The sequence below is a fragment of the Zeus faber genome (genome assembly GCF_960531495.2).
Source record: "Zeus faber genome assembly, chromosome: 1".
In the NCBI taxonomy this organism is placed as follows: Eukaryota; Metazoa; Chordata; class Actinopteri; order Zeiformes; family Zeidae; genus Zeus; species Zeus faber.
In genome coordinates, this window is record NC_137193.1 from 58,602,706 (window position 1) to 58,626,559 (window position 23,854).

The 23,854-nt window shown below is 41.4% G+C and overlaps 1 protein-coding gene across 2 annotated transcripts in view; it reads left to right on the forward strand.

Moving 5' to 3' along the window:
* Positions 1-1,408: 1,408 nt before the first annotated feature.
* tprb (translocated promoter region b, nuclear basket protein) overlaps positions 1,409-23,854 on the forward strand; it is a gene marked incomplete at its 5' end in the record, with an annotated part of 36,699 nt that continues 14,253 nt past the window's right edge. Inside the window, 27 exons of one of the 2 annotated variants that reach the window (XM_080007663.1) lie at positions 1,409-1,559; positions 1,866-1,970; positions 2,242-2,315; positions 2,497-2,593; positions 2,720-2,823; positions 3,032-3,196; positions 3,400-3,492; positions 8,411-8,491; positions 8,646-8,733; positions 9,034-9,174; positions 9,423-9,526; positions 10,568-10,765; positions 11,069-11,176; positions 11,251-11,477; positions 15,063-15,226; positions 15,449-15,591; positions 16,287-16,453; positions 16,790-16,952; positions 17,977-18,111; positions 19,334-19,474; positions 19,776-19,926; positions 20,537-20,703; positions 20,881-21,033; positions 22,289-22,405; positions 22,528-22,731; positions 22,935-23,122; positions 23,311-23,458. In XM_080007663.1, the coding sequence (XP_079863789.1) occupies positions 1,409-1,559; positions 1,866-1,970; positions 2,242-2,315; positions 2,497-2,593; positions 2,720-2,823; positions 3,032-3,196; positions 3,400-3,492; positions 8,411-8,491; positions 8,646-8,733; positions 9,034-9,174; positions 9,423-9,526; positions 10,568-10,765; positions 11,069-11,176; positions 11,251-11,477; positions 15,063-15,226; positions 15,449-15,591; positions 16,287-16,453; positions 16,790-16,952; positions 17,977-18,111; positions 19,334-19,474; positions 19,776-19,926; positions 20,537-20,703; positions 20,881-21,033; positions 22,289-22,405; positions 22,528-22,731; positions 22,935-23,122; positions 23,311-23,458 (3,777 nt within the window). The remainder of the gene's footprint in view (positions 1,560-1,865; positions 1,971-2,241; positions 2,316-2,496; positions 2,594-2,719; positions 2,824-3,031; positions 3,197-3,399; positions 3,493-8,410; positions 8,492-8,645; positions 8,734-9,033; positions 9,175-9,422; positions 9,527-10,567; positions 10,766-11,068; positions 11,177-11,250; positions 11,478-15,062; positions 15,227-15,448; positions 15,592-16,286; positions 16,454-16,789; positions 16,953-17,976; positions 18,112-19,333; positions 19,475-19,775; positions 19,927-20,536; positions 20,704-20,880; positions 21,034-22,288; positions 22,406-22,527; positions 22,732-22,934; positions 23,123-23,310; positions 23,459-23,854) is intronic. The other variant, XM_080007664.1, reaches the window with a different exon arrangement.

Consider the following 23,854-nt stretch of genomic DNA (forward strand, 5'->3'; position numbering starts at 1 on the left):
GACGACTGTACTGAAATACGTCTGCCGCCTGGGGCAAAACTTTGGCCGAGCGGTTCCCTCATTCCTGGAAACTGGCTTTTGTCTCATAAAAGAACCAACCGTGTCGGTTTTTCATCTGCAAACCACCCTAAAACGGGTTCAGACAGGGTTTGAATACATACAATGTATGTGCCACAAGTCAAGTAGCACAGCAGAGGAATGAGTGCAGCTGAAACCAGCAATGCATTTGAACAACCATATAACAATATCACTATATCAATTTACAGTGCGATAGTTCAAGATTTCAACATACATTTTTAGTCTTTCGTGAGTAGCCCTACATTAGAAATGAAAATATTATAATTTGTTTTCTTTTTTATGGGTATTAGGGTGTTTTGGTCCGTTTTATGCTGTTACGGTGTTGAAAATTAAAAGACAGGCGGTGCATTTTATTATTTTATTTTTCATAATATAATAATTATCAGAAGAGAGATACAGCATAGTGCAGGTACAACACAACACAGCATTAGGGTAAGTTTAAGTCTGCGTCTTTAGACCCCAAGGCCGAGAGGCATGATGGAATCGTGACTAATCGCCTGCAATCAGGACAAAGATCTTACTGATCATGACATACAATTTAAAAAAAATACATGTTTAAAACAATAAAAACACGATACTACTGCTCTGTGTTGTATTATACCATTTAATACATGTTGGTCATCTCGAGCTTCCAAGGAGATGGGGCTGTACAGATTGATTGCGTTTAATCGTTTAACCTAGTTTCAATGTTTTATATCATTAAATATTATGGTTTGACCAGTTTTGATATCAATTTTGAGCCACTCGTTTGATTTTATAGAAAATATACAAATACCTTTTATTGACATGCTCAATTATTTGCTATATTCATTTAAAAAAAGGATTTTCCAAATTAATTCCAAATTGTACAAACGTTCCATATCGTGCAGTCTTGAACGTTGAATTTGGAGCCAAAACTCAGAATGCCACACGCACACACGTGCACACACACACGCACACACGCACACACGCACACACACACACACACACACACACACACACACACACACACACACACAGTGTTCGTCAAAACAGAAATGGCACCAGCGCCACCTTCCGACGTTAACAATGACTGAACAAAACACAGTACCGCCATAATTCCATCGCATACATCAATTTATATTTTTATATTTAATATATGTATATACATGTTTTTTTTCTTGGGCAAAAACTTGTGCGTCCGAACATGGTTTAAGTAAATTAACAAAACGTCTCTGCAGCCGTTGCCCTTTGCGCTGCATTCATCGCAATGCACCATGGGAGCAATTCATGGCCTGGCGATACATCTTCTCGCGAGACTTGGTGCTCCGAGCCGTCCGCTTCGTACTACGTCACTCGGTGGCGCTCAAGGATGGCGGCGTTGCTGCAGCAGGTGCTGGAACGTACAGAACTAACTAAACTTCCGAAAGGAATCCAAAATAAACTCGAGAAGTTTCTCTCGGATCAGCAATATGAGATAGACACATTGAAAGCACACCAGGAGCAGTTTAGGGTCGACAGCGGTGAGATTTCCCCCCATACTTCACGTCGGTTAGCAAGTTAGCATGCTAGCTGGCACGCCAACCCAGTGCAGCCTGCGGTCTGTTTTGCTAGCTCACCTCGATAGCATGTTGCTAACGTAATCTGTTATTTGTAATGTTGCATTTGCGCCCATGTGTGGGAGCGTGAGGCAGTGTTTAAGCTGGTTTACACACCTCGTCAGTGGACAAGCTTGATCGGTCGAGCTAAGATATACCAGCTAATATTCACGTTAGACATTGTGTGCAGTTGTGATTGTTTCTTATGCATTGGCCGTTTTTATTGTGCAGAACAACAGTTGTTCGAAAAAGTGAAACGCCTCGAACAGTGCCAGGGCGACTTTGTGTCCCATTCTCAAGAACATCAAAAACTGAGAGAACTGTACTCCGACATTGGTGAGTGTTTATTCTTAGCCACAGTCTTACCCTGTCGCTAAAGCCTGTCATAAGTGTATTATATAACATTTTTTATTTCATCGACTGATATTGTCCCACAAAATGGACAAAAAAGACACATTGTTAATCGCAATAATTTGTTTGACAATTAATCATCAACTAAAATGTACTCATTGTGGCTGCTGTCATTTTGTGACCATTTGTAAATGGTCACAAAATCCCTTCCGGATTTAGGATAATTATAATGCTTTGATTGAAATACCTCCTTCAGATGTGAAACTTAAAACTGTGAGCAAGAAGAACAAGGAACATGAAATCGCTCAGGAAAAGTTGTCATTGGAACAGGTAAGGAAGAAAAGACTGATATTGACATGTTTAAAATTTGGATACATTTGTGTTGGGGGTAGCTGTTCATATCTATTGCATCACTCTCAATCAGTCAGCTGGATTCCAAAAAATCTTCTGAATATGATCAAGTTAAAACATTATTTAACATAAGTAACATTGCAAACTCCAATGTTTTTAGGTGCAGATCTCAAAAGTCAAAGAGGAACTGGAGGCAGAAAAGCGAGAGCTTGTGCGAACACTGGAGAGAAGATCTCTGGAGGTGGAGAACTTAAATGGTATGGACAAGTTTATTTCTATCAAATATGTTTTTTAGAATTGTGCTATATAGATCTATAGGCATGATGTGTAACAAATATGTGTTCATTTATTCAGTGTGTGTTGTTTCTCCTCTCCCCCTTTAGGGGACTTGAGGCAACTCAATGACAAATTGGTGGAAGTCAACGCCTCCAAAATGGGGCTGCAAATCAAACTGGATGATCTTGAAGCAGCAGAGGTCAACATAAAGGTTAGCCACACAGATGGTTTAAGAAGTAGAAACCAGCAGAGGGTTATTAGTGCCATACATCTCCAAGATAGAGCAATTCTGTACACACAATTCAGATATTAAACATGTTGATACCGAACGTAAATTGCTATTGTTGGTGTATTTTCTGTTAAAGATTTTTGGGATGAATTCCTCCATTGATCTGTTTTTCCGTGGCCCTCTCCTACAGTACAGGGAGAATCGTATGGAGCTGGAGAAGGAGCTGCTCCAGGGCCAGATGGCTTGGCTGAACACTGAATTGAAGGAAAAGAGCGAGGAGCTGTTATCTCTGTCACGTCAGAAGGGCAACGAGATCCTGGAACTCAAATGCAGCCTGGAGAACAAAGAAGATGAGGTATGGTTCTTTTCTTGGCAGAAAAACATATAATAATTTATTAAACTGGTATGTAAGGACCTGATGCTTTTTTTTTTTATGACAAATTAATAAGGACGAAAGACTTTCAACAATGAAAATCTATTTTTTATTAAACTCCTTATCAAACTAAAAAAGAAATAACCATGTCTATGAATGCGTGTTTCCTGTTTTGTGATGTGCAGTTGAAGAGACTTCAAGACTACGTGCTCAGTTTGAAGACTTCAAATGAACACCTCCAGAAGCAGGTTGAAGACATGATCAGTAAACTGAAAGAGGTGAAGTGGTTTTTATTTTTATTTTAAACTACTCTCCCTGGAGTTGTTATCTGCTCGGGACTTATTGCAGATTAATAAACATTTGATCAGATGCCCTTGTGTTAACTAATGTTTCAATCATAATGTATATTCTGCAAACTACTGGTAATTGGAGGAAATGCTGACCTTACACCAGATTACATTTGAAGTAATTTCACCATGCTTGACAAATATTCCAAGGTCAGGGCCATGTCGTGGATGTCCTACTTCAGGCTTTGTTTAGTCTGTTCTAGCAACATTAAGCTCGGGCACATTACAAGATTTTTTTCCAATGAAAGAATTTGGTATTGGGTATATTGTAACTTACAGTTGGTCTCTCCCTTTGCTCCATACACATAACTAATAAAACACAACAAATTATTCATAACTTGAATTGTATGTAGTTGGTCACAGGCTTCAAACTAATTGAATACTAAGAGGAGTCGATAGTGCTGTAGTCTGACACTTCCAATAGCAAATGGGTTGAACTTGTTTTGTTTTTCTTTTTCTAGTGCCAACCAGGCCACACTATGCTGAAGTACCCATGCTCATTTTAGCTCCTGGTCTGGTCCAGCACCACCGACCGGAGTTAATACTGCAGGCAATTCATAGTCAATCTATATTGCTATAAGTTGTTACTGTCCTGTCAAATGAATGCACAGCACCAATCCAGACTTGTTCTTATAACTTTTTATTTTTATAACCTATCTATATAACCTCTACCTTAACCAGGAAAAGTCTCATTGAGATAAAAAAAAATCTTTTACAAGAGCGTCCTGGCCAAGACAGGCAGCAGCACAATTAGCAGAGTTGCAGACATAAAAAAACATTTTACAACAATTTACAATGAAAATAAAGAATAAATTACAGAATTATAAAATAAAAAATCAGTCATAAGTTGTCAGTATCAAAATAGGGATCAACGGGCACAAAATGAATCAGTCGAAACATCTACAGCCAGATTCCTCCAAGTAATTTAAAATTACTTAAATGCATCGAGTGAGACCAGCTCTCGAAGAATCGGGTAATTTTGCAACTGTTTCCAAGCAGAGAGAGCAGAATACTTAAATGCCCTTTTTCCCAATTCAGTAGGGACTTGAGGGACAGATACTAGGAATAAGTCCTGGGAGTGAAGACAAAATCTTTCCATGCTTTTCTGAGGGATGTAGATCCGTAGTTAAGATGGAAGCAGACCAGGAATAGTCTTGTAAATATAAACATGCCATGCAATGGTTATGTCTACGGGTGGACAAGGCAGACCATCCCACCCGAGCATACAAAGAGCAATGGTGAGTAAGGGCTTTAAAATTTGAAGTAAACCTCAGTGCTGCATGGTGCAGCACTGATGATGCATGCATGTATATAACATCGCCATAGTCCAGTTTTGGCCTAGAAGGAAAAGCAAGACTCTTGTAAAATTAAAAAACCCAATTTCAACTTCAGTGTTTTTCAGCAATTTCTGAATGTGAGGCTAAAAGACATTTATCAATCACCATTCCTAGATATTTGTGTTGAGATACGACTCGATCTTGGGCCCTGAATAATGGTGTTTTGTTTTGTCAGCCTTCAAAATAAGTTTTAAATCACACAATGTACGGTGTACAATATTAAAAGCAAGTTGTAGCTGACCAAGAGCCTGGTTTGGTTAAGGTGCAGAGGAGTATATCACAGTATTCTTGCATAAAAGTGGAAATTTGCATTGGAAACAATTTTATCAAGACTGTTGATACAGTGGGGAGAACAACTATTTGATACACTACTGATTTTGCAGGTTTTCCCACTTACAAAGCATGTCGAGGTCTGTCATTTTTATCATAGGTACACTTCAACTGTGAGACTGAATCAAAAAAAAAAAAAAAAATCCAGAAAATCACATTGTATGATTTTTAAGTAATTCATTTGCATTTTATTTCATGAAATAAGTATTTGATACATCAGAAAAACAGAACCTAATATTTCGTACAGAAACCTCTGTTTGCAATTACAGAGATCAGACGTTTCCTGTAGTTCTTAACCAGGTTTACACACACTGCAGCAGGGATTGTGGCCCACTCCTCCATACAGATCTTCTCCAGATCCTTCAGGTTTCAGGGCTGTCGCTGGGCAACACAGACTTTCAGCTCCCTCCAAAGATTTTCTATTGGGTTCAGGTCTGGAGACTGGCTAGGCCACTCCAGGACCTTGAGATGCTTCTTATGGAGCCACTCCTTCGTTGCCCTGGCTGTGTGTTTCGGGTCGTTGTCATGCTGGAAGACCCAGCCATGCCCCATCTTCAATGCTCTTATTGAGGGAAGGAGGTTGTTGGCCAAGATCTCACCATACATGGCCCCTCCATCCTCCCCTCAATACGGTGCAGTCGTCCTGTCCCCTTTGCAGAAAAGCTTCCCCAAAGAATGATGTTTCCACCTCCATGCTTCACGGTTGGGATGGTGTTCTTGGGGTTGTTCTCATCCTTCTTCTTCCTCCAAACATGGCGAGTGGAGTTTAAACCTAAAAGCTCTATTTTGGTCTCATCAGACCACATGACCTTCTCCCATTCCTCCTCTGGATCATCCAGATTGTCATTGGCAAACTTCAGACGGCCCTGGACATGCACTGGCTTGAGCAGAGGGACCCTGCGTGCGCTGCAGGATTCTAATCCATGATGGTGTAGTGTGTTACTTATGGTTTTCTTTGATACTGTGGTCCCAGCTCTCTTCAGGTCATTGTCCAGGTCCTGCCATGTAGTTCTGGGCTGATGCCTCACCTTTCTTATGATCATTGAGGCTCCACGAGGTGAGATCTTGCATGGAGCCCCAGACCGAGGGAGATTGACTGTCATCTCGAACTTATTCCATTTTCTAATAATTGCGCCAACAGTTGTTGGCGCAATTATTAGACCTAGGTACCTAGGTAGATTAGGATTAGGTACCTTTTCACCAAGCTGCTTGCCTACTGTCCTGAAGCCCATCCCAGCCTTGTGCAGGTCTACAATTTTGTCCCTGATGTCCTTAGACAGCTATCTGGTCTTGCCCATTGTGGAGAGGTTGGAGTCTGATTGAGTGTGGACAGGTGTCTTTTATACAGGTAACAAGTTCAAAGAGGTACAGTTAATACAGGTAATGAGTGGAGAATGGGAGGGCTTCTTAAAGAAAAACAGGTCTGTGAGAGCCGGAATTCTTACTGGTTGGTAGGTGATCAAATACTTATTTCATGCGATAAAAATGCAAATAAATTATTTAAAAATCATACAATGTGATTTTCTGGGTTTTTGTTTTAGATTCCGTCTTTCACGATTGAAGTGTACCTATGATAAAAATGACAGACCTCTACATGCGTCGTAAGTGGGAAAACCTGGAAAATCGGCAGTGTATCAAATACTTGTTCTCCCCACTATATATTTAATGAGTAGGACTAATCCCAGGACCGATCCCCAAGGCATGCCCTTGGATACACTAAGGGAACCAGAAGTAATACCTTCTGCCTCACACAGTGAGATCTGCCTGATAGATAATAATCAAACCAGCAGACAGTTTGTTCTGACAGACCTACACTGATAAATCTTTGCTTCAATACTGAATGATCCACACTATCAAAAGCCTTAGATGAGGCAATGAAAAGGGCTGCACAATGTTGCTTTTTGATTTATAGGAGGGCCTATAATTGTTTAAGACTTTCGGGTCACCCCCCTTTAACAGGGGAAAGGCAAATTTATTTTATTTTTTATTTTTTTAACCTGTGCTGTCAGCCTGCTTGGCATTCAACAGCGTTTTTGTATGCCATTGTATCTAGGACGGCGTTAATCTACAAGTAGAGTTCAACTTCTCAACCTGCAATGCCACTCCATTGATTCTTTAATCATCAAGAACTGCTACAATAATTGTCCTGTGGACAGCCTGTGGGATAACAGCACAGCCTCATTGTTATACAAGACCGCCAGCAATCCCCCTCTTTAGAGAACAATTTTACCATGTGTTGGTCTATAATCAACTAATCATCATAACTTCTTCAAGAGGGGAGAATAGCCACGGGTGAGACAAATAAACTTAGAAACAAACATGTACCTGGAAAAACACACACACAAACTTCAGATGACATGTCTTGACAAAACATAATTAGGTCCAGGAAAATTGGAACCGGTTTTTGTCATATGGCCTATTCCTGTGATAGCTATGCCAGTAAAGGAGGAGAAGGATGTAATCAGGATGGTGTTCGGGGGTCTGTTCGAAGCAGGTGCTGGTGCTGTGTGTTGTGCACAAGACTTGTCCCAATTAGGTCGGAATTATATCATCGTGCCTTCAAGCGGCGGAATAGGCCCCACAGCCACCCCTTATTCTCGCAGCCATATACATTCCACGTCCACAGGAACACACTGAGCACCATGCCCTGCATCCACAGAAGACCTCCCAGTCCCCGGAGAATCTGGGAGCCTGCGGAGCAACACCCACTCATGGTGTTGAGGAGAATTGGTGGTGGTGTTGAGTGTTCTCCTGAGGAGAATAAACCAGTCCTAGAGAGTGTGAGGATACCCTGCACCCCTGAAGAGCAACCCACCCCCCACATGCAGGCATGCGACGCACCGGGAAACCGGGCCGAGGGGTGCCAGGCACGGACCACAGGCCAGGTCCAGGTCCCGGTCCTGGTCCCATGCCAACAGGCCGACACTCTGCCAGAAATGCCCGCGACCCGGCGGGGATCCCCATGACCACCAACGGCCTGCCATATTGCAACCATCTGGTGTTCTACCCAGCCACAAACCCCGAGTGCCCACCCACGTAGACCAGTGCACATGGCGCAGGGCACCCTGAAGACCCCGCCCTACTCGCACTACTCCTGTCCCGCAGACCCTGGTCTGGTTGTGTGTTGTACTTTAACCTTTAAATTGTGACAATTTTTTTATTGACTGACTGTGTGGTTCTAGGCTAAGGAGCAACATGCCAGCATGGAGGAGAAGTTCAGGACTGAGCTTAATGCCAACATCAAGCTCTCCAATTTGTACAAGGTAAGTAAAAGGAGAATCAATCATAGCAAACAAAGCCCTGGTCTTTAAAGCTGTCTAACAACTTAATTAGGTACTGCTAAACATAACTTGGGTGCTGTGGCGTGTCTCGGTTACAAGGAGTTTTCCAGGACTAACGATCAGTCTGTGGTTACAGGGAGCAGCGGCAGATTCTGAGGCAAAGAGTGATGAACTGATGCGTGCAGTGGAAAAGCTACAGAAGCTTCTGAAGGATGCTGGAGAAGGTAAGCACAGAGAATTACAAAGTCTTATCATGCAGTATTGGACCACTGGTTGCCTTTTAACTGTGTATAATACTGTATGTATGTGCTGTGTATCACATGCACGTTATTATTTTTATTTCCCGAGGAACAACAAAAAACATTCTTGTTATTTTAGCGGTTATTCGTTTTTTTTAGGTCTTATAGATTCATCTGGATTTGTGAATATATGATATTTTGACTGTCTATATGTTGACTATAGTGTCTACTATGTACTAATACTTCAACATTTCTAAATGTGCATTTTCTTTCGCTTCACCACAGCAAACAAGGCCTTGGAGGAGAAACTTCAGGAGATAAACGGTGCCAAAGACAAGACCGTCGCTGAGTTTCAGGAGAGGATCCAGAGCCTTGAGAAAGAGCTGGACAACGCCAATGAACTGCTGTCAGACTGGAAGCACAGAGGTGAGCCAGAGGTTTTCACTATGGGGCTATGTACTTATTTTACGTTTATTTGTGTGTCATGACAACATGTAGACATGTCCTTTTTGCACTGATTAAAGCCCCCCATGATGAGGGGGGAGGCAAAAAAAAAAAAAGCGAATTCTCGCCGACAAATACTGATCTGTGACCTCCTTGTAAGGGTTTTAAATTTAACATGATCATAATACTACATACTTAGAATATTACCTTTTTTTCCATTTTATTTCCAGGACCTGCTGGATCTAGTTCGTTGCTGTCAGAGGAACCAGTCACAACAATGTCTCCAACCGCAGCAGTAGTAGCTAAAATAAAACCTGGCATGAAGCTGACAGAGGTATGTTCATCTGAATTTCAGTATCCAAACAGCAGAAGAATCAGAAATCAGAAATACTTTAATAATCCCAGGGGGAAATTACTTTTGTTACAGCTCCAAATCTACATACAACATATTTACATACAACATATAATAATTATTAAGAAACATATTTATATATAAACATATCTATATGTTATAAACATATCTATATAGAGTGTAAAATGTACAGTTAAAAATGTGCAAAAAGAAGAAGGTGATCCATGGTTTATTGTTGGCGTAACAGGTGACAGTCCGAGCTGGGACATTGCAGTCCACACAGAAGTTGATATAGTCCGTGATGCACTCCGTGAGCCCATCAATGTCCTCCCCATGGGGCTCACAGGGTGCAGGCCAGTCAGTCACTTCAAAGCAGTCCTGCAGTGCCTCATAAGCCTGCTCCGACCACCTCCTCACAGTCCTTGTGGTCGTAAGCTTCCTCTTCACCAGAGGCACATAGCAGGGTTTGAGGTGAACCAGGTTGTGATCTGACCTGCCCAGAGGGGGGAGAGAAGAGGAGATGTATGCATCCTTAATGTTAGCATACATCAGGTCCAGGGTCCTCTCCTCTCTCGTAGGACAGTTCAAGTACTGTTTGAAAGTCGCAGAACTCTGTTCATGGTGACATGGTTAAAGTCTCCCGACATGATGATGTGGGCACTGGGGTGTTGAGTTTGAAGTTTGGAGATGGTGGTGTGTATGATGCTGCAGGCAGATGTTGGGTTTGCAGAGGGAGGGATGAACAGGTCAACATGTACAGAATGTTCGTTGTTGTGAAACATGCAAATGTGTGAGCATGTCCATTTGTTCACTACTGATGCTATGAACTTGTATCACCCCCAATGACCAGGATTGTTAGATCAGTAGTTCAAGGTATAAATATTTTTTTAGACCATAACCGTAGAAGGGTGTAATATTTGCAAGACATTAAGTAGAAAGAAGTAATGTTTGAGGGACATTTTGAGACCTCAGTACTCTAAATGGTTAACTAACCATTTATCTAACCACTATCTTTGTTCCCAGTTGTACTCTGCCTATGTGGAGACCCAGGAGCAGCTGCAGTTCGAGCGCCTGGAGAACAAGCGGGTCAACCAGTACCTGGATGACATTGTGCAGGAGGTGGAGACCAAGGCCCCCATCCTCAAGCGGCAGAGGGACGAGCATGAGCGCATGCAGAAGTCGGTGGCCAGCCTGTCGGCCAAACTAGAACAGGCTGTGAAGGTGCCATAATTTCACATGAGCTATGTGCTTTTGAGATCAGACTCTTCAAACACGGTTCTAATTTTAATGAGTCTCATTTAAAAGAACACAGATAATTTGAATAGTGTAAATGCATAAAGCACAATGACTTCTCATTGTGCAAATATGAAAACAGCTCAAGAAAGAGTGTGTGTGTGTGTGTGTGTGTGTGTGTGTGTGTGTGTGTGTGTGTGTGTGTGTGTGTGTGTGTGTGTGTGTGTGTGTGTGTGTGTGTGTGTGTGTGTGTGTGTGTGTGTGTGTGTGTGTGTGTGTGTGATTTTTTAGGAGGTGCATCGCTTACAGAGGGAGGCTGATGAGGCCAACAAGCACTCCTCCGTCTTGGAGAGGGACAACCAAAGGTTTGAAGTTCAGCTGGGAGACATGGCTCAGCAAGTAAGTTGTCTCCATTTTCCGTAAAGCACACTTCGGATTCGGTTTTCCATAAAGTGCTGTGTAAATGAATGCAGGTGCGTGTGCTGCTCATCGAGTTGGAGGAGGCGCGTGGGAACCACGTGGTCCAGGAGGAGGACGTGAGTTCTTCCGACGTCGGCAGTGCATCAGAAGTCATCAGCCAGCACCTAGTGACGTTCCGCAGCGTGGAGGAGCTGCAGCAGCAGAACCAGCGCCTCCTACAGGCCCTCAGGGAGCTTGGCGACGCCCAAGAGCAAGAGGAGTTTGAAGCTGTGGGCATCAAGTACGTTTTTTTTTTCAGGCCAATCCATACATAAGGTCTTGTGTTTGTTTTGGCAGCATGTCCTCTGAGATTATACTAAATGAATCCCTGGTGAAAACTCAGGAAAGGTTTAATTTTAATATTGATCATAATAATTTTAATAATGAGACATTTTGCCCACTTTCTACATGATACCAGAGATAGATATTGAATCATCTAATTAAAAATCATTCAGAAACTACATGCTTTGGAGCATTTAGATATCTCATCAATATCAATATTGTTGTACAGTAGTTTTATACAAACCAGATTTTTTATTTATTTATTTTTTTTACCTTTAAAATAACAGTTTCAGAACTATTTTGATGGTACACTGACTTCTAATATGGAGACTGGCACCTCTTTCATTCCCGCCGAACGCTTGTTCTTGCATTATGTAACTACTGTGTTCAGGTATGAAACCGGTAGAAAAGTGCATAAGCTCTACGGCACATTACATTTTTGATGTTTGGCTCCGGTAATTACTGTGTTTTTTTTTTTTTTGTTTTCTGATCTCCACCTGCCGACGATGTAGATGAGACGGGCCAGTGGTGTGCTATGCAGCAGCTGGTGCCCATTGGCCCCCACTGTCATTGCGCCACAGGATTTGCTATACCCTCTAACTTGCGCTTGCGAGCGATCTGCCAGGGCGACCACATCTGGCACCTACACTGGTAGCAGGGGGCCGAATTTTATCTGGTAAAATAAATTATTTTTGGACACCAGACCGGGTTTTACGACTGGTGTAAAAGTGCAATTGCACTCAAACTGTAGGCGCGCCAAATACCAAAGGTTACATAGTGCTGCTTTAGCGCTATATAAAGCAACTATAACTTAAAAATATTGAGGTTGAAAAATCGAAATTTGATACAATTCAATTATTTTCAATTTCTGAATTGATTGGAAAACTCTATAGATATTCTGCTTAAATTTAATACCAAAATAGTTGCAAATTTTTCACTGTTTTGGACTGAATTTGTTCCTTGAAATATTTTTTATTTATAAATATATTATCTCATCAATATCAACTCAAATGGTGACCATGTATCAAAATTAATCTGCGAGACCCTGCCAAATACCCAGCCCTAAATGAGGCCGATAAACAAATGTCTGCGGATTAATGTCGTCAAAAATATAGATTTTTCTATAAATATCGATTCTAAATATTTGAAACAGTTTCGATACTCATTTACTGCACTATCGATATACCGGTAGTAGCTGCTTCCTCACTCTCTCTACTCTAACAGCGAGTTGACACACACACCACGGTAGCGCCCACATAGCCCCACCTCCCATCACTCACTGGCTGTCTTCACTAGTGTCATGCGCTTCGGTTTGTTATGGTATTACTCAATAAAGATAGTCAGTGCAGAGCCTCCGCGACCGCTTTTGAAAGAAATTAGCAGCAGTGCTGTTTGTAAATACTTTGTATTTGAGACAAATCGTAAACGTAACTAAGAGAATTGGAGTGGAGTTTCCCTCTCCTCCAGACAACACTGCACCGTGCATACAGTGGGGCAAAAAAGTATTTAGTCAGCCACCAATTGTGCAAGTTCTCCCACTTAAAAAGATGAGAGAGGCCTGTTAATTTCATCATAGGTATACCTTAACTATGAGAGACAAAATGAGAAAAAAAAAATCCAGAAAATTACAGTCTGGTTTTTAAAGAATTTATTAGCAAATTATGGTGGAAAATAAGTATTTGGTCAATAACAAAAGTTCATCTCAATACTTTGTTATATACCCTTTGTTTGCAATGACAGAGGTCAAACGTTTTCTGTAAGTCTTCACAAGGTTTTCATACACTGTTGCTGATATTTTGGCCCATTCCTCCATGCAGATCTCCTCTAGAGCAGTGATGTTTTTGGGCTGTCGCTGGGCAACACAGACTTTAACTCCCTCCAAAGATTTTCTATGGGGTTGAGATCTGGAGACTGGCTAGGCCACTCCAGGACCTTGAAATGCTTCCCACCAAGCCACTCCTTCGTTGCCCGGGCGGTGCGTTTGGGATCATTGTCATGCTGAAAGACCCAGCCACGTTTCATCTTCAATGCCCTTGCTGATGGAAGGAGGTTTTCACTCAAAATCTCACAATACATGGCCCCATTCATTCTTTCCTTTACACGGATCAGTCGTCCTGGTCCCTTTGCAGAAAAACAGCCCCAAAGCATGATGTTTCCACCCCCATGCTTCACAGTAGGTATGGTGTTCTTTGGATGCAACTCAGCTTTCTTTCTCCTCCAAACACGACAAGTTGAGTTTTTACCAAAAAGTTCTATTTTGTTTTCATCTGACCATATGACATTCTCCCAATCCTCTTCTGGATCATCCAAATGCTCTTGAGCAAACTTCAGACGGGCCTGGACATGTACTGGCTTAAGCAGGGGGACACGTCTGGCACTGCAGGATTTGAGTCCCTGGCGGCGTAGTGTGTTACTGATGGTAGCCTTTGTTACTTTGGTCCCAGCTCTCTGCAGGTCATTCACTAGGTCCCCCCCCGTGTGGTTCTGGGATGTTTGCTCACCGGTCTTGTGATCATTTTGACCCCACGGGTTGAGATCTTGCGTGGAGCCCCAGATTGAGGGAGATTATAATAATTGCTCCCACAGTTGATTTCTTCACAACAAGCTGCTGACCTATTGCAGATTCAGTCTTCCCAGCCTGGTGCAGGTCTACAGTTTTGTTTCTGGTGTCCTTTGACAGCTCTTTGGTCTTGGCCATAGTGGAGTTTGGAGTGTGACTGTTTGAGATTGTGGACAGGTGTCTTTTATACTGATAACGAGTTCAAACAGGTGCCATTAATACAGGTAAGGAGTGGAGCCTCTTAAAGAAAAAGTTACAGGTCTGTGAAAGCCAGAAATCTTGCTTGTTTGTAGGTGACCAAATACTTATTTTACCGAGGAATTTACCAAATAATTCATTACAAATCCTACAATGTGATTTCCTGGATTCTTTCCCCCCATTCTGTCTCTCATAGTCTATAACCTGTGATGAAAATAACAGGCCTCTCTCATCTTTTTAAGTGGGAGAACTTGCACAATTGGTGGCTGACTAAATACTTTTTTGCCCCACTGTACGTTCCTGTGTCTTTTTACTTGGATCTATTTATTTTTCAGTTTCCCAACTTGTACGAAATTTTGGTCAGGCATCAGGATGGCAGAAATCTGCGGCCTCGATTTCCATTCATGGTTTAAAAATGTTTTTTTATTCATAAGTTATTTATTTATTTATTATTATTAGATTTTTTTTATTTTCTTTATTATTTTTTATTTATTTATTTTTTACAAAGTTTGGTTTTTTGATTACCCATGGACATTTATTTAGTTGATACCTTTTTATTATATAAAATATTGCACTGCAGAGACAATGCAGACAACATCTTGCTATTGTTAAATAAATGTTAATTTATGTTCATCAAATTTGTGTTTGTATTTGTTATAATTATTAAATAGTTGTATTTTATCAGATGCGAAACCAAAAAAACCCGACATGATATCGACATTATATATATCGGCCTGCGGTCACCCTGCTCTCTAAATATTGGCATCGCCCATTGGATTGTCCCAGGCGCAGTGAACTAGCCCAGAGTCTCGAGAAGGCCCAAGCTGAGCTGGAGGCACTGAAGGAGCAGCGCACTCAGCAGATGCAATTAACGGAGTCCATCGTGAGGCAGAGGGACATGTACCGCATGCTCCTGGCTCAGGCCACCGGAGTCAGCTTCCCTCAGCAAGGTACACTGGGGTCTTCCGAAATCATCCCCATTTGTTTGTATCCACCACAGTTTTCCGGCATACAGAAGGCAATTGTCATTCTCTGTTTCTCATTCTGTGTTTTGTGAATTACTTTACGAGTTGTATTTATTATGACATTATTATGCTCCTTGACTGGCACTGGGCCATGTGTTTGTTTATTTATTTATTTATTTATTTATTTATTTACCTTTTTCTTCAAAGGTACGTCGGCCGAGGAGTTTTCTCTGACTTCTACCCCCCACCGATCCCCAGCCACCACTCCTACTGCTGCCACGCCTACCACACTCGTGTCCATAGCAACAGAATCCACTGAAGCATTGGAGGCCAAGGCTTCTTTGCGGCAGGTTTGTGTCACGTGCGAGTCCATGTTCATTGGTCGGTGAATAAATGCTCATTCTGAATAGTGGTGTGGGGAATTAAGCAAAATAACTTTTCATCTTAGTATTGAGTAACACTTTTAATCATAAAATCAATAATTGATTTTGTTTTTAATCAACCAATAGTTTTAAAAATAAATACATTAAATGGATTTACTTATGTCAATTAAACACTGATAGACTTGATTATGATCTGTGTTATCTTTACAAGTTTCACTACATTCTCTATGGAAAAATGTAATCAGCGGGTTTAAAAAAAAAAAAGAAAATAGTTAACATTTATATTTTTGTTATTGAATCATTTCACTCACACTTTTGGAATTGCTATACTAGAGGCTCTATAAGAATGAATGACTATTTTGCCACTAGGGGGCTGTGTAACCAAACAGTTTTCATGCAAGGAAGCTCAAGAAACCAGTTAACAAAAAATTTATTCTTATGACTTAACACACATTTGGTGTAGCTGATGCAGACTTAACATTAGACATACTAGTACTCAAGTAGGTTCAAAAATTTGCACAAGCATTGTTATAATATTTAATGGTTTGTATATGTGTGTGTGTGTGTGTGTGTGTGTGTGTGTGTGTGTGTGTATATGTATATATGTGTGTGTGTGTGTATGTATATATATATATATATATATATAAATAATATTTTGAAAGGGCTGGTTGAATCTTCAGTTGCAGGAGGTGTTCTCCACCTACAAGAAAGAGCGTGTAAAGGGTGACAAAGTACTGATGGAGCAAAGTGAGAAGCTGCAGGAGCAGCTTTCAGACCTTCGCTCCCAGAATGTGAAGGTCTCCACTCAGCTGGAGTTTGCCTCCAAAAGGTAAGAGTGCAATCATAGATGATTTTCCTCTGCTTATGCCAAACTGAAATTTGATAGGTCTACATTTGGAAGTTATAAGTCTGCTTTTATTCTATTCAAATTCTATTCATCACAACACACAAGAGACACCTGTGAAGTCTTTTAATTGTTTATTAGTCACCTGGCTATTGCTTACATTTTCTGCAGCACTTCTATGATACCTGTTGCTGTTCCTTAAAGATGAATGAAACTTTCACTCCAGACCATTTGTGCCTCATTCCCATGGCAGTAGGCTGTATTTTTTTGGTAGAGCCACAACTCCGGCATGCACAACTGTCTTCCGTCCTGTTCCTGTAGATATGAGATGCTGCAGGACAATGTGCAGGGCTACAGGAAAGAGATTGCCTCACTCACAGAGAAGGAGCAGAAGATGGTAGCCGCCGCTCAGAAGAGTGGGCAGACCATCCACAGCATGACCCAGGACCTTAGGGCTGCCCAGGAGAAACTCAACATGGCTGAGGTGTCTGTTTACATCCGTTGGCTACCTTTCTGTGTGGCCCCCCATCGTTCACTTGAACAATAATAATGATAAATATAGCTGCAGGCAGCAATACACAGGGTTCAGTTGTACGTAATATACGTATTACAGTTTTCCAAGTTTCTGTAATGCCGGAATTAGACTACACAAATTCAGTCCGATTTGAACCCGATTTTGTCGTGGCCGTTATATATTTCCATATATGAGTAATTTCGCAAAGCACCTTGTTCCGACATCTTTGTTAACACTTGCTCCTATGCGCCTGCCAGTAACGCACTTGTCCTAAAATATTGCCACCAGCAGTTCTTGCGGAGCTTGGCAAAATTACTTATTGGATGTTTTATTACATAATTTGGCCGTAGGCTACCACGCAGTGACATCATAAGGTGAGGGTGAATTAAAGTTTACATCTTCAATTTTGCAACATAAATGTATATTGCGTGTACAGTTTTACAGGGAAAGGCTTAAAAGCCGAACAAGAACAATAGGATTGCAGCCCTGCGGGCTTTACCTCTATTAATAACATTATTAACATCTACATTATAGCATCAATTGTATATTACCTTTCATACAAAACATTCAACTCAAAATACATTAATATGTCAGTAATATAGTAAAGAACCAAAATGCATCTAATAAAAATAAGTAAACCTTATACAGTACTCAACCTCAGTTTTGGGTCATTAATTTAGACCTTAAATGATCAAGATCATTCCTCAGCGAATGAGTTTCAATCATTTCTTTTGAATTATTGATCTCAAATTGTAAGTCTTGAATTACTCCACCAATAGCCTCTTGGCTAAATTTGGCACATTTACAGCAATGTTCAGTGTGCCCTGTCCCTGTTAGATAAATAAAATTAAAATTCAAAAAAAATCCTCATTATAGTTTCCTTTTCAAATATCACTATCATTTTTCAGCAAATTATTGTATCATGCGACATGTTTTAGTGTTTTTTATAAATTTTGTTTGTTTGTTTTACATATTATCCCCTTTGCCATTCAAGGGCCGTGCTGAGAACCTCCGCAAGGAGAGGGACATGCTGAAGCTAGAGGAGTCCAGACTGGCTCAAGAGAAGGAGGCTGTCCTGGGCCAACAGCGCAGCCAGAACCTGCTGCTCACCAACCTCCAAGCCATCCAGGTAGGGCTGACGACTGCCGTATATGAGATGCACTGATTGCAATTCTCTGACCTGCAGATTCAGATTTTCTTGCTTTCCAAGAACTATAACAGACAGCACCAGCATCAAACATTTTTATAACTTTTCTTTATTGGAAAATTTTATTGTATCTTCATAATTAAACAGTGACTATTTCATAACTTTTTTGCATTTTCTGCACCTGGTTACAGGACCTTCTCTCACTCAAACAACGACTAACTACACTGGTTTATGAAATTTACCGCAGCTGCAAATTTAACTTCTTGCGGGTGGCGGACCCAGCTACAAACTGAACGGAAATACATTGAAGGGTTGATTCTTGAAAAGTACCAGCTAAATAAAGTAGTTTTCATTTACACAATAACCTCACAGATTATCACTTGAATGTTGAAACACAAATGACTTACCACACGTTATATTTGTTGAAGCAAAATACAGAGGATTGAATTGGTTGTTTATTGAGTGATAGGAACCAGACAGTGGACTGGGCACATCCCTTTTACTATGTTTAGTAAGTTGGGAGATGCTCCTCAGGAAAGTAAGTAAAGGGGGAGCGCACTTTATGAAGGCGGAGGGAGGGACGGAGGAGAAAGCTGTACAGACAGTGTGCATGGTTCTCTGATGGTCTGAATAAGTCGCTAAATCTAGCGAAAGTCGCGAAGTTTGCAACACTAGAAGTCAATTGATCTTGAAGTAACTGCTCTCCCCGCTATGTCTGGCCAGACCAACCAATCAAATATAAGTAAACTTCGATTATTTCGTGGCATGTTTATGATGGGCCCAATCGACAAGGACAAAATAAAATTGCGAATTTTGTGTCTTCACTCATGCAGAAGAACTTCCACGGTGAGGCCGTAGAGCGACATATGGTGCGGTGCATGGACAAACTCATTCACTTGTGTGCACAAAGAGGATGTATGTGGGCGTATGCACGAAGCATTTTCATAAAAAATACATTTCTGACGAAAAACTGCAAAAAAATATAAACAGTCATATTTAGAAAATCTGAATCAGCCATGAATAATCATGGCATAATCTCATTTTCAACAAGTTTTTGAGACAAGTAATGTTTTTGTATAAATTTTTATTATTATTTTATTATCATTATTATTTTTGCTTGACCCCATGCAAGAAATGTTGTGGAACATTTCAGGGATGTGTGTGTGAAAGGGGTTTGATAATACCCACCCCCTCCTTGTCGTAGGAAACTCTAGAGCGTTCAGAAACTGAAACCCGCCAGCGTCTGAACAGCCAGGTGGAGAAGCAGGAGAGGGAGATCTCCCAGTTACAGAAGAGGTTGGAGCAAGAGGTGGAACAGCGCCACTTGCTCAGTCGAAACCAGGAAGTAAGTGTGTGTGTGTGTGTGGGGGGGGGGGGCATGTTAAGCTACATAACTACTATTGAATAACTTATCTATTTTGTGATAAGTAATAATCCGTGTCAACACTTTTTAGCTTGTGCCTAGTCACTATATGATTTTGAAATCTGTAAGTCATGACCTTTTAAAATTACACATTGATCTTTTACATTTAGTCTTGAGCTTCTTTTTCTTTTCTGTGAGGTTTCTTTTGAGGGGGAAAAAATGGGCCGTGATTCAATCAAACTAAAGCATTGGTACAACTGACCTCCATTTGAATAATCCGCAGATCCAGCTGCTGGATGCCAAGAGGCAGCTTGAGCACCAGGTGGCGGCACATCAGAAGACCAGGGAACTTCTCAGCGCAGCCCAGCTGGAGAGCACCACTCTCAGGCCGCAGCAAGGCGGCGGACATGCCCCCTCCACCATGGTACTCGGAGGTCTGTATGCAGATGCACACAATTTAATCAACATCGTAGCAATTTTAAGCAAAATTGTACAGAGGAATAGCCGTTTCATAACAATCCATGAATGCTGATAGATGGCAATAGATGCTTATTGTTCTTCTCCAAGTTAAAACCAAACAATGTGGTCTTCACTGTAAATGTAATGTTTGAGCTAGACATGGCTGCAGGATACAAATCTTTAGGACATTGTACAGGCAAGTTTAATTGGCAAATTTCTAAATATTGTAGTTCCTTTAGTCAGTCGGTTGTCCCATATTTACACGTGCCCTACTTTCATTTTACAATTGTCCTATTTTTTAACATGTTTCATAGTCAGAAGGCAAGCCCATTAACTGTTTGTGTGACTTTCATTTGTGGAAAGTAAACTCTTGTTAAAACAGCTAATGAAGTCACAAGACTTGTATGTAAATTATTTTTGACTATTTTGACTTGCACAATTAACAGCAATGTTTTTCTTTTTTCAGTTTTTGATTACAACCTCGGAAACCTTTTTTCTTTCCACCAGCCACCTTTTTATTGATTTATTATTTTATTGCACCAGCACTTGCCATGGAGGTTTTAGAGTGTAACTTTCACCCTCCAGCTCTCCAGGGTTCAGCACAGGATAAAGATGACCTGCGTGGCCGCCTGCAGCAGGCAGAGACACAGGCTGAAGAGCTAGCGGAGACCCTGAGGACCGCCACCTCCAGCATGGAGCGCTACAGAGCCATGGCCCAGTGCTTGGAAGAGTCTCTGGACAAAGAAAAAGAGGTTAATGGTTTACTAGGTTGGCCCTTTGGATCGCCTTAAAACATGAACATCTGTATCTGGGAGGTCTCTCAGCTTCTTGTAGATCACGACTTATCAAAAACATTCATGAGTGTTTGGTATTCATGTTATTTTGTTCTACTGTTGTATTTATTCAAACAATTTTTTATTTGTGTGTAGGTGACGGAGCAGGTGCGTTGCTCAATCGAGGCCCGTGTGAAGGAGGCTGAGGAGCAGCAGAGACAGCTGGAGCAGAAGCTTGTGGAAGCTAACAAGAAGACGCAGGAGATTGAGGAAGAGAAGAAAAAAGCCCTGGCTTCTCTGGAGGAGCAGGTAAAGCAAAAAGTGTCGGCTTACTCCTTGTCAGAAAAGTGAAAAACCACCAAGTGAATATAATTTCACTTCTTAAACAGGGACACTACTCAAAATCCCATTCTGCTACCAATTATTAATTGTTTATAATGATTTTTTAGCAAGCAAAACTTCAAAAACAGTTAAAATCTTAAATTAAAAAGAAAGCAGTCGCCGAATACCAACAATAACTGGAACTGAACTTCGAAGGACAAAATATGATTAGGGCCATACCAAATTCACGGCCGTGAAAATCGGATCATGGACCAGGAAATCTGCCTTCAATCAAGTTTGAAATGGCAAAGTGCCATGCAGAGTCAAACCAACTTTACAGTTTGTTTCAATGGCAGCGAAGCTGGAATCAGCCGCAGGATGTACTTAAGAAAAACTACAGTGACGACAACAAATGACCTAATGCGTCAGCCACGACGTTTGTCCAAGTCATGCTTATGCTACAGCTATCATCTCCATACATGTAAGGACCTGTGGTGTTGTCCACGCACGAATCTGGCATTTGTTTGGCAAATATATTTGAAATAAATTATTTTAATACTGTAGAGTGCATGTTCAGCTCTCATGCAAAGTGAGTCTTTCAACAAATGGCTGTGTTGGATTTTTTATTTTTAGTTTTTAAAACTTTTTATCTTAAACTTTATGTTGTTGTGTTTTTCCGTGCCATTGGATGTAAACATAAAACATTTTCTGGATCAAACGTCACTGCATGTGATGAACGGTTCTGCCCAACTGTGTGTGCTTAAAAGGTGTAATTTAATAATCTCTGTGAAATGTTGTATATTTCTTTTAAAACCTGTTATAATTGAGAATCTAGATCTGTGAAATTGAGCATAATTTGCCAGGAATTTGGTAATGCCCTAAATATGATTCTCAAAATTCATAACGCAAAAATCCTGATTGGTTGATTTCTTGGGTCTCTCAATGCATCAATTATTTAAACTGCAATCCATGGTGTGGCGTTGTTGAGTCATAGCGGAGACGGGAGAGCGACCAATGTCAGTGAGCAATGTTAATGTCAGTTTCAATTGACGAGGCGCTTTCTTAAATCCCAAGCTCGCTGAACAGCCGAGCTCTGCTCATTTTCTGAGCCTTTTTGAAGAAATAGTATAAGCTCCTCAAGCCTTTTGAGCAATCTCATAAGTGTCCATCTTTATATATTAAAAGAAAAAAAATCAATATGGTTTTGATTCGCATCTGTGAGCATAACACGTGTATTTGTCAGATGAGTGAGCTGCAGAGAAGTCTGAGCAGTGCCCAGGCTGACCACCAGGAGGCGGTGCAGAGGGTGGTGGTGGCTGCAACCCAGCAGCAGCAGGCCTTGTTGGACAGTCAGGAGCAGGTCAGAAACCAGCTGCCACATTCACCTGTGCCTTTTCTGAAATGTTTTTCGCGTGCCAATCAAAGGTTTTGCGCATAGAGAGGCTTCCTTCTTAAATCTCTTTTAAACCCCTCGCACCCCAGGCCAGGCTGACAGCGGAGGCGCAGGAAAAATATGAGCGAGAGATGATGTTGCACGCGGCTGATGTGGAGGCCCTGCAGGTGGCCAAAGCTCAGGTCCTGCAGGCGGGCGAGCTCAGGCACCAGCTTGAGGAGAGGAGTCAGAGGTTGGGTGCTCAGCTGCTGGAGGCCAGAGTCTCCTGGGGGGAGCAAGAAAAAATCCTCAAGGTTTGTCAGCAAATAAAACACAAATCCACAGAATAATGACTTTTATTTTGTGATGATGTGTCTTATTTCACTTTGCTTCTTGCTTTTTGGACTATTTGACATTGTCAGATTGTCCTTTTATATCCCATTGATGAAGCCATTTACCTTACCTTTTTTTGTAAGAGTATAATTGTTGACAAAGGATCTCTTTCTGTGTCGTTCAGGAGGAGATGTCCAAGTTGGAGAGTAGCTCTGAGGAGCTTCAGAGGCAAAACACTCTTCTCCACGAGCAGATCCAGGCCATGAGCAGCACAATGGCTGCCAATCTGCAGCGCACTCTCGGAGAGAGCCCCATAAACATCTCACTCACAGAGGAGGGAAAATCTCAAGACCAAGTCCTGGAGATACTTCGGTAAAAAAACAAAACCCTAATCTCAACTGAAAACCTTGGTGCTGGAGCAAGGCACAATTCAATTTACCACTTAACTAAACAAAACGCTCAAACAAAGAATGCAACAGTTCTCCATCCCTATTTTCTCTTCATGGTCTCCTCGCTGCATCTGTCAAACGACCTCACCCTCGTCCCTCCTTTTATCGCAGTTTTGTGCGTCGGGAGAAGGAGATTGCAGAGTCTCATTTTGAGGTGGCTCAGGGAGAGAGCCTCCGCCACCGTCTGAGAGTGGAGCATCTGGAGCGAGAGCTGAGGGAGGTGCAGGACAGTCTGAGTGCCGAGAGAGAGGGGATGAAGGTGAGCCATCATGCCTGCCAGCCCCCACCTACATTTATGAAACTTCTTAAAGTAGTATAACCAGGATCTGCTTTGCCTTAGTAATGTAGCTATAACAACCAAGCAGCAAGAGTCATTAAGGGGAACATCTAGAACAGTACAAAAGTGTGTATTACTTTCCTGTCATGCAGTGTTATTTAACCATCACATCGCTCCCAACCATCATATATTATGTCAATATATCGCCTGGCCCTATTGACCAGACTGCTCAATACTATGGACAACTAAACATTCTGTGGCCTTAAATGCCAAACTTGCCCACCCGAGTAATAAATGTCTTCAGCATCAGGAAGCTACAAAGAAATGCGTATGTTTTAAAGAGTTGTATAATCTTTACATCGGTATTTCTTGTTTTCA